Genomic DNA, 13,548 nt, shown 5'->3' with positions numbered 1-13,548 from the left:
CCGGGCTTGCGCAGGAGCAGCCCGCCCCGCCTGCACCAGTCGTGCGCCTGGGCCCCAATCCCTCCACCTCGCCAACACTTCCTGTGCGCGTTTCTGATAACGACGACCGTCCTGACGGGCGAGGAGTGGAGAACTGTGACCACGGAACAGTGACAGCACCAACAGGGCCCGCTGCTCACTGGGCAGCCGCGCCTGCCCCGGGGCGGGAAGGGGCAAAGCCAATGCGAAGTGACCAGGAGAGTTTGGTCGCCCCAGTCTCCCAAATCCCTGAGATTCAGAGGACATTATGAGGGAAGGAGCGAAGGGCGAGCGGTGCCCTGGGAGGGGCCTGAGCACCAGCAAGGCTGGGTGCGCGCCCTGGGACGCAGCTTCAGACCACGCTGCCCGCGCCCTTCCTGAGCCCTGTGCGCCCACCACCACTGCCAGGCGAGGGCAGTGGGGTCTGCAGCCTGGTGGCGGCCGGCTCTTTGTGGCCAGGCCGAATGCAGGGGTTGGCACCAGCCCTCTCCTTTCAGACCTGGAGTGTCCGTGAGCCCGGAGGGCTGGGCCTCTGAGAAGTGACTAGGAAGGGAGGCGTTCCCACCGGGACCCGAGTGAAAAAGTCAGGGTTTTTTCCCCAAATATTTGAGTGAAAAAGTCAGGGTTCTTCCCCAAATATTTTATTTAAATATTAAATTAAAAAACATACATCCACTAATCATTTGGCATACATTTGTCATTGCTAACATAAGAAACAAAATAATTCAGTTGTGGTAAAAAAAAAACAAACTGTATACATTTTAATCAGATCGCTTAGTGCCTTCCACCAGGCCGCCGCATTCATGCGAGAACGACGAGGCTGAGGAACCTGCAACACGCACGTAACACACACGTCACACACACGGAGAAACAAGACACACAGCCTGACTGACAGCAACGAGAGGAGAGAAAACCACCACGTGAAAGTAAAGTGCTTGTTGTGGTTCGGAGGCCTTTGATCTCTGGCGTGACGACAGACAGGAACTTCACAAGGGGGACGGGTTCTGTGCTGGGACCCCCGTGCTACCTCCGTGCGGGGGCGAGGGCCGCAGCGGCGCCACGCCGCCAGGTCCCCTCCCAGTCCCCAGCCTCTCTGACACGTCAGCAGGCGGCTTCGGAGATTCCTGGCAGCCCAGGGCAAGGCCAGGCCTCCCTCGGGAGCAGCAGGAGCAGCGGCGGGAGGGACAGCAGCAGCGAGCCAGGCAGACGCAGATGCAGGGTGGCCGGCTGGGCGGCCGCCACCCCACCCTCCAGGAACGCCAGGGATCTTTGGCTTTTACAGGTGCCCCCCTCCCCTGCCGTCACCACCTGTTTGACACTGAGGGTGTGAGAGCCAAGGGAGCTGAAGGCACCTGGGGTGCAGGACGGGGTGGGCCGGGCGGAGGGAGCACGCGGCAGCCACCCTCCCTCCACTGCAGGGGCCGCTGGCTGGCCCGCCGAGCCGCCACCTGAGGCCGCCTGCCAGGTGCGGGCAACTGCGCCTCCCTCCTCCACACGGGCCTGGTGTAGCACTTTGTAACGTTGCCAGAGGGGAACTTAAACCAGGAACACAACGGTGTAGTAAAAAATATAAAAAATAAGTAGTGTCTATCTGTCTTATTTATACACATGTACAGTATCTGCTTACAAAGGAACAAAGCTGAACAACACTGACCCGACCTCTCATTCCACCTTCTTGAGCAAAAGCCTAGCAGGCGCGGGCCTGGGGAAGGCGGGCCCTCCACCGGCAGGGACCCATGCCCGGCCTGGCCTCGTCGTATTGCACGCCCCACCCCGTCAGTTGTTCGTTTTGGACCCTGATAATGAAATGCATAAAACGTAATTAGCAGCGGAAAGATGTGCGGCAGGAGGTAACTTCCCTGGCAGGCCCCCGGGCCCGGTGCCGAGCCAGAGCCCGCCCCGCAGCCGGCCCGCCCCTGCGAGGCTCCCCCTTGCAGCTCGGAGTAAGAGTCCCGGAACTGACCCTTGAGCAGTTTACAAAACTCCTCAGTTAAAAAAAGAAAAAGTGATCCTCTGTTTACTGACTTCAGGGGAGAGAATTCCAAGATTTCGTGGATTATCTTCTCCTGGGCCGGCCCTTAGAGCTTTTTGAAAACTGATACATAAAGCACAAAGTTCACAGCTTTCGTCTGAAGCGTAAATGTGTCAGGAAGTGGAGAACTGTTACTTTAAAAGAAGGATGCCACTGAACACGGCACGCACGCACACGCGGTGGAGATGCCACACTCACTCCCGAGGCACACGGCTCACACCACGGCTCCGTGCAAGGCCATGGCCTCCGTGCCCCACAGCGCCCGCGGACGAGGGAGCCGCCGGCCCCTCCAGCCGCCGGGCCGGCCCGGCGAGCAGAGCCGGCCCTGCCCTCTGTCCCACCTCACTTCCCTCCTTCCCTCAGGTCCACCCGCCCCCACGACACACCCTCAATTATTATTTTTCTTCAGAAACTTTCCAGTCCCTACTCATGGCAGCAGTTGCTCAGTGCAAGGAGAAAATAAAACAAAAAAATAAACTAAAAAGCCAAAACACCAAACGTATTGCTTGTTTCGCTTCTAAGAAGTCATTGGCTTGGAGTCCAGAATCGCCTTCACATACTGAGGTTATTGCTTCGAGGAGTCGCAGCCCGTGTGGGAGGAGGGTGGGGGCGGCGCCCTCACTGCACCAGGACGAACGTGCCCCGCTGGCCCGAGGTCAGGTCCTCCATCTCACAGTCCCCGCGTGGCAGCCCCACGGGGTCGAAACCCGGGGGCAGCACGGCGAAGTGCGGCTGCAGGGGCGCGGCGGCAGGCAGGGGCGCTGTGGCGGCGCTGATGTGCAGGTGGGTGTCCAGGAGCTGGGCTGTGGAGGCCACCGGGGACACCCCGGCCTGGAGGAGGTGGGGCGGCAGCAGCGGGCCGGGCCCCAGCCCCAGCTCCTTCTGGAGTCCCGACACAAGGAGGGCGCTGTCACAGGGGGCCAGGACCAGGGGGGCCAGGGGCAGGTGGGGCGCCTGCTGGCAGCTGGGCAGGGCTGCTGGGTGGTGCTGTAACTGCAGCAACCTGGGGGACATGAGGAAACAGGGAGGGGGACAGGTCACCACCGGCTCCGGGCGCTGCCCCTCCTGACAAGTCCCACCGGCCGGGCTCGCACACCGGCAGGTTTCCGCCCCGAACATGCAGTGCCGTGCGTGACTAATCCCCTGAGCAATTCCTGACATTTCCATTCTCTGTCGCACTTCTACAGCAGCTCAGAGATGCCAACCAGACGTGACATTTTTATTCACTGCCCCCCTCCACCCCCCACTTCCAGGCTTCGAAGTGACAAAACCTGGCTGCTCCCCACCTCTGCCACCATCTGCGGGAAGCAGGCCCCCAGGTTGTCCCCCCCCCCCCCCCGACTCAGGAGTAGGGAGGCACACTCATGGATGACAAGGAGAAGGGGGAGCTCAGGAAACGCCGGCGAACGAGAGCGCCACCAAGGTCACGGGGGCCCGGCGTGGGGCGGGCCTACCTTTGCTGGTGCAGCACTTCCTCCAGCAGGCTTCTGCCCTCCCGGCCGCCGGCCCCGCTGCCGTGCAGGCCCGGGCTCTGTGTGGGCAGCGGGAAGGCGCTCAGGCCGCCCCGCGTGGCCCGGCTCGAGGAGGGCTGGCACACCTGGCGAGCCAGCCCCTTGATCTTGTTCAGGCCCAGGAACCCTTTGGTCCTCGCGTTCTTCCTCAGCTGCTGCCGGAAGGCTTTCAGGCCTGGGGAGAAGCCAGTGGAGACGGGTTACGGGCCTCTGCTCCCAGCCCAGGACCAGCAGCGCATGGCTGGCGGGGGTTCCCAGACGGTGGGAGGGAGGGAGGAGGGATGGGCAACACGGGAGTGAGGGATGAAAGGACCGGCGTGCTTTCCTACGGCCGCTGGCGCCGAGGGTGCTCTCTGCTCGTCTAGTCACTTCCCGCGCCCCCTCCCACACCTCAGCGCCCTGCGGGGCTGGGAAGCCATCTTTTGGGGGTAGTCTGAGGCCTCAGGTCCCACACCGAAAAGGCCTGCATCTGGGTCCTTCGTGGAAGAAGGGCATGAGCAGTGCCGCGGGACTCGGGAGGGGGCCCGGGGCCCCCAAGCCCTGGGTGGCATGGAGGGAGCCCAGGCAGCCAGGCGTGGAGGGTCCCCCCCAACCCCGGCCCCGGCCCCCCTCCAGGTCAGGAGCTGCTGCCCGGCATCCAAGAGTCTCCTGAACTTTTAAGACCAGACACCAGAGGCCCAGCGACTTTGTCCCGGGACACCAGGCCACCCACCCAGAATCGGGGCGGCACCTTCGATCTGCCCGGGGAGGGCTGCTGCTCCGCCCAGGCCTGGCTAGAGATCGAGGGAACCTCTGCCACCCAGGACAAAGTGATCCCCGCCAGGGCCGCACACAGCACCTCCTGGGGAAGGCGGGAAGGAGAGTGGAAAGGGGAGTCACCTTGAGTGAGCGAGGTGTCCGAAGCCCTCCGGCCCTCCTGGAAGCTGACCGGGAGCAGGGCAACGCCGCCCAGGGCCCCCTGGGCCTGCAGCACCGGGGTGGCAGACTGGGTGCCCAGCAGCGGTGAGGCCAGTTTGAGTGGGGAGCAGGTGCCCACCAGCCCGTGGGCAGCCAGGCGTCCACTGAGTCCCGCCGGGCTGTCCCCCACCGAGAAGGTCAGGCAGCTGTCGGAGCTGGTGCCTTCTGCAGGGCTCGCCGCGGAGGAGGAGACGACGATGCCTGCGGGAGGAGCACGGTGCTCTGGAGGGGTCCCGCGCTGCCCAAGGCCAACGCAACCCCCGGGAGCCCCGCTGCAGCTACTCCCAGGCCCCGGCCAGCCCTCTTGGCCCACTGATAGGGGCGGCCAGCTGGCCTGGCCTCACCACCTCTCTCCTCAACCTTGGGGGGTGGGTGTCTAAGACAGCCCGCCAGCACAGGGGTCCCAGCTGCAGCTGATTGGTGGGGCTGACCAAGGACACAAAAGGTCAGGGGCGAGGACCTGCCTCCCAGCACCTGGGGGAAGCTAAATCCCACGTTGTCCCACCACTGAGCGACCACATGGAGTGTGTGTGACCTTGGTGGCCTCCAGGGTTAAACCAGGGACAGATCTGAGAACTGTAGCCAGAGGCGGCCCAGCAGAAAAGGGGCGTTTTTATATCAGCCCCTCGTAGTCCCAACCGCAAACCCGTCCACCAGGCTGGGCTCCCATCCACTTACATGGAGGGGCGCATGGGGAGAGGGTGGACACCTCGGCCAGCGTGTGCCTGCGGCCTGTGCTGCCAGGCAGGGGCCTCTGCGCCTCCGGCTCCTCCTTCAAGCCCTGGCCCTGCCGGACCTCCTCGCCGACGGCCATGCCCAGTGGGCTGCCGGGAGACACAGAGCGCTGCCGGAACACGCTGTTGCAGGTGGCGTCCGCAGGGAAGAGCAAGGGCTGCGTGGGACGGACATAAACCGGTGACCCTGCGGCTCCGTGTGACCTGGTGTGGGGGCCGTCACCACCGCCACCGGGAAGGAGACAAGCCCCGCCCCAGTGCCGCCCGGCACAGACACTCACACACCTGGAGCGAGCCGTGGAGGTCACAGTCCATTTCGGCCTGCAGGACAGACGGCCCCAAGGCCTGGGGCTGCGGGCACAGCAGGGAGGACCGGAACGCGTCACTGGGGAGGACTTCCTGAGGCACCTGTGAGCCAGCATGGGAGGGCAGACGCCGTCAGAAAAGTGGCTCCGTAAGCCTCGCAAGAAAGACCCGGCTGGCCTTGCGCTGGCAACCAACACCCACCACCGGCCACCCTGGCTCCTCCTTCCTCCCGAGGCTGCCCTGTGTGGGAGGGACCACAGGTGGGGCCTGACCCCCAAAGAGTGACCAGCACCCCCAATTCTCCATGCATCCTGTGGTCCAGTGCTCACAGGGGAACCCCTTCTCTCTGACCCAGGGCTTAATGGGTGGGGGGACAGAAAGAGGGATAGGAGCTCAGGCTGCATCTCGCTCCTAGTCCCATGTGAGCAAGGGATTTCTCTGACCCAGGGGACAGAGGGGTGGGGCTTTAGACCCCCCGGCTCACCTCCAAACCGCTGTGATCGGAACTCCTGGGCCTCGGCTGCCGGGCCGGGCAGGGCCGGGCCAGGGGCGGGCTGCTGCGGTACTCCTTCAGCCGCTCCAGGAGGAGGTAATAAATGGCCGCGAAGTGGTTGTAGCTGCTGTTCTGCAGTGACTGGGGGAGGCGGAGAAGCAGGTCAGGGCCGGGCCAGAGGAGCGGACAGGGGCCCCACAGGGCTCCCATGTGCGGGCAGCACCTTGGGATGTCTCAGGTCACTCCCTGACAAGGCCGTTCCCAGGGTTATTCTTGGGTGGACCAGAATATCCTTTAGAAGAGTGGACAAGCTGGCCCTTAAATTAGCCCGTGCTCCCGTTTTAACTCGGCCGGTGAGTGACGCCTCTCCTGACACAGTGGCCCCCGCCCCCCAGAACAAGCACCGCTCCAGGTGAAGCCCCGCTGGGGGCGGGACGCAGCGCGGCGGCACTCACCTCCACGGTCCTCTGCCGGTCCACGCCGAGGGTCTGCATGATGCCCAGCACCTGCTCGTCGTAGTCGCCCAGGTTGGAGTTGTAGCTGAGCGCGGCGCTGGCGGGGCTCGCGCGGGGCAGCGTGGGGTCGGCCTGCATCCACCTGTGCTGCCGGATCTGGGCGATGCTGATGCGCTTGGCGGGGTCCACCACCAGCATGCGGCGGATCAGCGTCTCGCAGTCTGCGGGGCAAGGGCGGCGCACTGAGCACACGCACGCCGGCTGCTGTGCGCACGGCCCCGCCTCCTGCTGCTGAAGGGAACAGGCTCCCTTCATGCCGGCAGAGGGACACGTGACCACTCTAAAGAACAGCGAGGCCGGGAGTGCTGGCTTGTGCCATGGGCCCTGACCGACCACCAAACAGAGCCCCCACTGAGGGACGGGCCTCTGAGGGGGCGCAGTCCTCCTGATGTCCCTACGGAGGTCACTCAGACTCCCCATTCTGCCGAGACCACATGTTTACAGGTCACGGCAGGTCACATGTTTACGGGATGGAAAAGAAGAGCATGCGTGTGGAGCAGGTGAGACGCCGGGGGCGCTCGGGGGGGGACTCCCGACACCAGGCCTTCAGCTGGCCCACCAGGGGACACCCCCGGAGGCAGGCACCTGCCCGTCCCCTAAGCAGGGCACTGCAAGCACACCCGTGGGTGGGGTCTCTCTGGCAGGTAAACACCCTGTGGTGACGCGGGCCTGACTCACAGACCCAGAAGACAGTCTAGCAGGCCTTGCAGGAAATCCAACCCTCCACCGCCTCCCAAACTGCCCGCGGCAGGCTGCCACCCGGCCCCACCCACCAGCCCGCCCGCCCGCCCGCCCGCCAAGGAGAGGGCCCAGCGCACCCACCTCGAGACATGAAGAAGGGGATGCGGAACCGGCCCTCGAGCACCCGCTGCCGCAGCGCGGGCAGGCTGGGCCCGTCGAAGGGCAGAGAGCCACAGACGAGGACGTACAGCACGACACCAAGGCTCTGCAAACAACCAGATGGCATGGTCAGCACCAGTGCGCTCTTACTGGCTGGCGCCTAGCCAGTCCCGACACCCGATGGGGGCTGTGCGCGGGGCTCCTACCCAGACGTCCAGCTGGGGACCTTCGTACTCCTTCCCCTCAAAGACTTCCGGGGCAGCGTACGGGGGGCTCCCACACCACGTGGACAGCGGCTCTCCCGACTTGTAGAAATTCCCAAATCCGAAGTCTGAGAGACAAAGAAACAGACGATGACGTGATGGCGGAGGCAGCAGGGGTCTCGGTTTCGGAAGGCGTGCGAGCCAAAAGCACAGACACCCTCGCTGGGACACGGCCCCTCCCCCAGGACCCTGCTTCCTGGGCGTGGGGCGACCCTCCCGCTCACCGGCCAGCTTGATGTCCATGTTCCCGTCCAGCAGCAGGTTCTCGGTCTTGAGGTCCCGGTGCACGATGTGACGGCTGTGGCAGTACTCCACGGCCGACAGAATCTGCCAGAACTTCTTCCGGGCTTCATGCTCGCTCAGGTGCCCGTTGGAGGTCAAGTAATCTGAGGAGCGAAGAGAGCAACTTATAGCCCCCAAATCCGCAAGCATGGCTGTCGTCCAGGCCGTGACGGAGGGACGCTGTGCGGTGTCAAGGTGGGCAGACCCGAGGTGGGGGAGCTGACAAGTGGGCACCACTGGCTCTGAGCAGGTACTAAAAACGAGGGTGGCTTACCAAACATTTCTCCATTTTTCGCAAACTCAGTGACAATGTAAAGCATGTCCTTCGTTTCCATAACCTAAAAAAAAAACAATAAAGACCAAACGTTTAACCACACAAAAAGGGAACATACCGACGGTGTAAATAATCTACCCGAACCCCAGGGAACTGTTAACTCCTCCGGATGAGCGCACGCATTATTTTTGGAAAGGAAGGAAAAACTTGCGCAATAGAGAAGCAAATAAGGGGATTCCTATTGGAAAGAGAGTTTTTTAAAAATCAGAAGTGAATGCCTCATGAGCCGGCCTATCCTGATATGTCTTTGCTCTCGGTGAAGGTCTAAGGGTATCAGAATTCTCCTACCCTGTATTTCTAACTCACTTTGTCTCACACACCTGGGGACTCTGGAGGCTACAGAAGTAACAACAATGTTGAGAGTTCTGCTCAGGCTTTCTTCTAGAAGCCTAGCAGGCAACAGACTGTTCAAGCCAACGGCCAGCACCGCTGAATAATAGATAGCAAATACCCCATCCCCACGTGCGTTGGTAACATGATTAATTAGGCCACAAGAAGCCGGCTTTGCCAGGTGAGCTACGACGGTCCAGTCGGCTCTGTGTACACAAACCACTCAGCGTGTGTCCACGGCAACAGCCGGTGCCAAGTGCGCCCGAAAGCAGGGTCCCCAACCCTTCTGGTGTCACTGGCTTGCCCGCCGTGGGTGGATGGGTGGGGGGGGGGGGGCGTGAGATGGCCTGGGGTTTGGGGACCCCCTGCCTCGAAGTTTCCCTTAACTGATCGAGAACTTTATTTCACTTTGAAAAAAACATTTTAAAGAATTTAAAACCTAAGAAACACGGTAAAATTCAAATCTTTGGTACTGAAAGTAAAACTTGCTAATATCTGAATATTTAAAAATATATCAGAGGGAGACGGAGATAATATATTCTCATAGAAGAAAAAGGCTTCTTTGGGGTTCAAACTAGGGTTATTCCTGTAAAAAAGACACTTTAAAGACAACTGCTTTGAGCTGAAAATCTAGAAATGACCACCATGCAGGTCAGCTGGAAGTCTGACTGCTCTGGCCCTTGATGCGTGTAAGTCCACCCCTTTGCTCAATGAAAAAAAAAGTGACTTAGAAAAAATGAAGAGTGAATGGGTTTTAAGTTAAAAAAAAACAACAACAACAACGAAAAAAAAAAACCTCAAGGAAAGAGTTCAGCGTCTCACCAAGGCCCTGGGCCTGAGCCAGCTGGACGAAAACCAGATACCAGCGTCAGAACCAGGGTAAGCACACTAGCTGCCGCCCCGCACGGTGAAAGCAGCACACAGGGAAGGACGACAATTCACCCCAGAAAGGACCTCTAACTCGGGTCACGGGGGCAAGGCATCGCTAGCTGAGCTGGTCCACACAGGGGCCAGCGGGGGACAGGAGGGCAGGGAAGCCACGCTCTGGCTCATCCGTCCAGCTCAGTCAGAAACAGACAGGGGTCAGCCTACCCCTGCGGAAACAGGCCAGGCACGTTTCTCGGGCACTGACATCAGTGACCGGGAGGAAACTTCTTATCCAGACGGCAACTTACAAGTGACAACAGAAACAAAACATGAACACGATGTGCGCGCTGCTCTGAACAAAGATGAGTACACTGTCATTCTGGAAACGCAAGCCCCGGTGACTACTTCTCCCTTCATGTTAATTGAGCAAGGAGCCTTCCGTGGGGTGATTTCCGATGACAGTCCTACCTCCTGCCCACGGCACACCTAGCCCTGCTGACAGCACAAACACTCACACCAACCCCTGTTCATTCCAGACTCTCGGGGGCTCCTGCGCCTCAGCAGAAGGAACTTACGGCCAACACAACCGGACGACACAGTGAGCATGTGCAAAGAACTTGTTCTCCTGCACCAGGCTCGATTTCGTCTTTGCAGAAGTGGCCACTAAATAAGAGACTGCTCTGCTGTCCTAATTAAAGCAGCACTTACTTCCCAAAGATATAATTTATCAGTTTCAACAGGACAACAGAAACAAAGTCACCAAACAAACCAGGAGAGGGGCAGGGTGAGGCCCGTTCTGAACACGGATTAGAGGACAGACGGGCTCCTCGCTCTCCCGCGGAAGTGTTTTCGCCTCTCCAAGGGGAGAGCCGCGGCTGCGAGGAACACAGCCGCTCCCTGCTGCTGCTGCCGCTGCCTCTGCGCAGACGGGTTTACAAAACCAGGTGAGAGCAGTCGGTTTGCAAGTTTCATAATTCTCTGCAGAGGCAGAAGTTTCACTAGAATTTGTCCTCTTTCACTCAATGCTTGACTTGTGGCAACACACAGATCTGGGTGTTGGTCCTCACAGTAGAGTCAAGGCAACAAATTCCCCCCTCCACACATTTAAAACTGGAACAAATTATTTGATACTCAATAAAATTTCATGGGGCAAATCTCAATGATGACCCAAGAGCCAGAAAATAACTATCAATGCATCTTCACCCCTTACAGAAATCAGTCTGTCTACCCTGTACAAGCAACTCCCTGACTCCAACAAAAAACCACAGAGCAGCAGCCTTCAGAAACTGCAGGCTTAGGTTGCTGGAAATAAAGTCGAACACACTTGCCAGAAGTTACAGTGAAAGGCAAACTCCAGTCCTTCCCCTTACCTGATAAAGCTTTATGATATGGGGATGATTCAGAAGCTTCATGATCTGAACCTCTCGGTATATCTTCTCCAAATTGCTCGGATCTAGGCGTGTTTTATCGATTATTTTTATTGCTACCTACACATTTTTAAAAGAAAAAGGATATTTTTAAACAACCTCACTTAACCAAATATACACATTGCATGTTTTGCAGGTTAATTTCTAAAATACTTTATGTCCCCAAAAGGTCACAAAAAGTTAGGGTGGGGGGAGAGTAATTAAGTAATATTAACTTGAAACAGACAAAGTTAAATAATTGTCCTAAGTCTCTGCAGGCTGGCTTTGCAGGGCTTTAGCTCCGGAACCCAGAGCACTGCGCTCCTGGGTGATTTGATCATTATCCTCTTTGCTGTCCCCTAATATGTTCAAATTATGCAACCATAATACAAAACATTTTTTTTCTTTATCAAACTAAAAACTGTCAGCGTGTAGACCTTACTCGACGGACCCTACAGGCAGGAATCCCAACAGGCTGGCTGCCCCCAGGCAGGGTCCACCCCAGGGAGTGTTCGCCCCAAGCACCTGGGTTTTGGTGACTCGATGCCTGGCCAGCTTCACCACGGCGAAATTGCCTTTGCCCAGGGTCCGCTCGATGTCGTAAAAGCCCACCCGGAGGGGCTTCTGCTGACCCTGGCTCACGCCCGCTGGGGCCGCGCTGAACTCCGACATGATCACCATGGCTCCGGGCACCTGCGGACGCCGGGAGCGATCAGCGACCACCGCGATCCCACACCCGCCAGTCCCGCCGCCGGCGGTCGGCTCTGCTCTAGTCCCGCCAGACCCTCTTAGCTCCGCGGGAAGCTCAGACGCACTCCCACACTCGCCGCCCCCGCCGCCCGCGGTGGGCTCCACTCCTGTGCTCCCGGACGCCCTTAGCCCCGCAGGAAGCTCGGACCGTTCCTATACCCGTCCCCGGGCGCCCGCGGTCGGCTCTACCCCGAACCCTGTAGCGCTTCAGTCCCGTGGGGCATATACCCCGCTCCCTGCGGTCGGTTCCACTCCAGTCCCTGGGACACCCTTAGGTCCGCCGGGCGTGTGGACCCGCCCCCGCCGCCCCCCGCGCTCGACTCCTACCGAATCCCTCACCCCTCGGGCCGTGTACCCGCCGCCCGCGGTCGGTTCTGTTCCGAACCCCCAAGCCCCTCGCCCCGAAGGGTACGTGGATCCGCTTCCGCCGCCCCATAACAAAAGGGATGCGGCGGCTGCGGGGCAAGCGGCGTCCCGGCCCGACTTTCACGCGCGCACCCGCGGGGCCGCCGGAGACCCGAGCCCAGTCCCGCGGCGCCACCCCGGCCGCCGTCTCACCTCCGCCGCCTCCGGGACGCCGAGGCTGGGACGCCGCTCGCCCCGCGGCCCCCACCAACTACTTGGCCGCTCGTGCTGCTCTGGCGCCTGCTGCTCGGGTCGCCACAGCCACCGCTTGTACAGCCTGCCGGGCCGCGCAGCATGTCAGCTCTGAGTCCGCGCCGCGCACCCGGCCGCACGCGCCACCGCCCCGCCCAGGCCCCGCCCCTGGCCCCGCCCCGGCCCGCCTCCGTCGGCTCCGCCCCACCGCCGCGCTGGATTGATACAGTCCCATTGACGTCGCTTTGACGCCAGAACGACGCGCGGCTCAGCGCCAGGCGGAGGGAGAGCGGGAGATCGGGACGTTGCCAAGAGACAGGCGGCTCTGACGCGCGGGCTGATGGGGCCGTCGCCCTGGCGACCGCGGGGCAGTGACGTCAGGGGCGCCGGGCGCCGAGGGCCCGGGGAGGTCGGCCCGCGCCCGCGTTCCCGCCGGCGCGCGCCCCCTACCGGGCGCCGTGGACTCTGCAAACGGCTGAACCCTTGCGTACCAGCGTACCCTGCGCGCAGTGTTGCCGCGTGCTCGCGCGAGCGTGGCTGCGTTCTCGCCTGCCACCTCTTCTTGCACCCACCCAAAAGGTTTGGGTCTACGCCAGCTCCGAAACTGCGAAGTGCAGCACTTCTGGGTTCTTTTTGGACCCCTACTCCACAGTCCTGGTGGTTGAGGTCCTGGTCTCATGTATTCCCCAGTTTCCATCGGAAGTGCTTGGCCTTGCTGCCTCTATTGGGCAAAGTACCAGGTGAGGCTAGGGAAACCTCGAAGACTTGCAGAATGAGGCCATAAGGCAGTGCCAGGTCACAGCACTCCAACTCCCACTGAGGGGGCGGGGGTGGCGGGGAGCACGCCAGATCCTGGAGAAGGACCGCATACTGCTGGTACCTTATGCAGCATGGCAGCGATATATTCGAGGATCTTGGGGCTGCCCAACTTTGATTTTTCTTGTGTGCGAATCTCAGTTGTTCAGCGAGTTAGGAACAAGCACAAGAAAGCTGGTCAGCATCTCTGGCCAGTGATCGCGGGAGGTGAAGTCCTAAACGGGTGCTGGTGCTCCAGGCCCCAGGCCGGTGGAGTGGGTCCTCGCCCCACCTAAAGCGAGCCCTGCCCTTTCTCCATCAGATAGGCTCTCAGAGGCCAGCTGATCGCAGAGGAAGGTCTGGGTCCTTTATGATGGAGCTACTTTGATGAGGGGACCCAGCAAAATGGAGAGAAGAAAGGCCCAGAGGGCTGGTTTGGGGGCAGGGGGGCAGTGGAGGTCCAGGTAGAAATGGACTGGCTCACTGAGGTCTTCAGCTTCTCAGGTACCAGAGTAATG

The 13,548-nt window shown here is 60.6% G+C and overlaps 1 protein-coding gene across 1 annotated transcript; it reads right to left on the bottom strand.

Moving 5' to 3' along the window:
- Positions 1–646: 646 nt before the first annotated feature.
- SIK1 (salt inducible kinase 1) lies at positions 647–12,377 on the bottom strand. The gene is made up of 14 exons (XM_045852490.1): positions 12,197–12,377; positions 11,414–11,581; positions 10,853–10,969; positions 8,226–8,289; positions 7,894–8,055; positions 7,613–7,737; positions 7,389–7,512; positions 6,507–6,727; positions 6,043–6,192; positions 5,538–5,660; positions 5,197–5,410; positions 4,441–4,719; positions 3,505–3,736; positions 647–3,053 (listed from the first exon to the last, which is right to left on the bottom strand). The coding sequence occupies exons 2-14, from the start codon at positions 11,567–11,569 to the stop codon at positions 2,669–2,671; spliced, it is 2,352 nt and encodes a 783-aa protein (XP_045708446.1). The 5' UTR covers positions 11,570–11,581; positions 12,197–12,377; the 3' UTR covers positions 647–2,668.
- Between the last annotated feature and the right edge of the window lie 1,171 nt (positions 12,378–13,548).

This window comes from Phyllostomus hastatus, unplaced genomic scaffold (assembly GCF_019186645.2).
Source record: "Phyllostomus hastatus isolate PE091 unplaced genomic scaffold, TTU_PhHast_1.1 phas_contig_948, whole genome shotgun sequence".
In the NCBI taxonomy this organism is placed as follows: domain Eukaryota; kingdom Metazoa; phylum Chordata; class Mammalia; order Chiroptera; family Phyllostomidae; genus Phyllostomus; species Phyllostomus hastatus.
The sequence above is the reverse complement of the archived record's forward strand: the minus strand, read 5'-3'. Positions and strand labels throughout refer to the sequence as shown.

Bases quoted from the DNA above. Each gene is read 5' to 3' on its own strand.
- SIK1 (XM_045852490.1), bottom strand. From the start codon at position 11,569: ATGGTGATCATGTCGGAGTTCAGCGCGGCCCCAGCGGGCGTGAGCCAG. The intron at 8,056-8,225 runs GTAAGCCACCCT...TTCGCTCCTCAG, and splicing joins GAAAAATGGAGAAATGTTTG to ATTACTTGACCTCCAACGGG. The intron at 6,193-6,506 runs GTGAGTGCCGCC...CGCCTCCCCCAG, and splicing joins ACCGGCAGAGGACCGTGGAG to TCACTGCAGAACAGCAGCTA.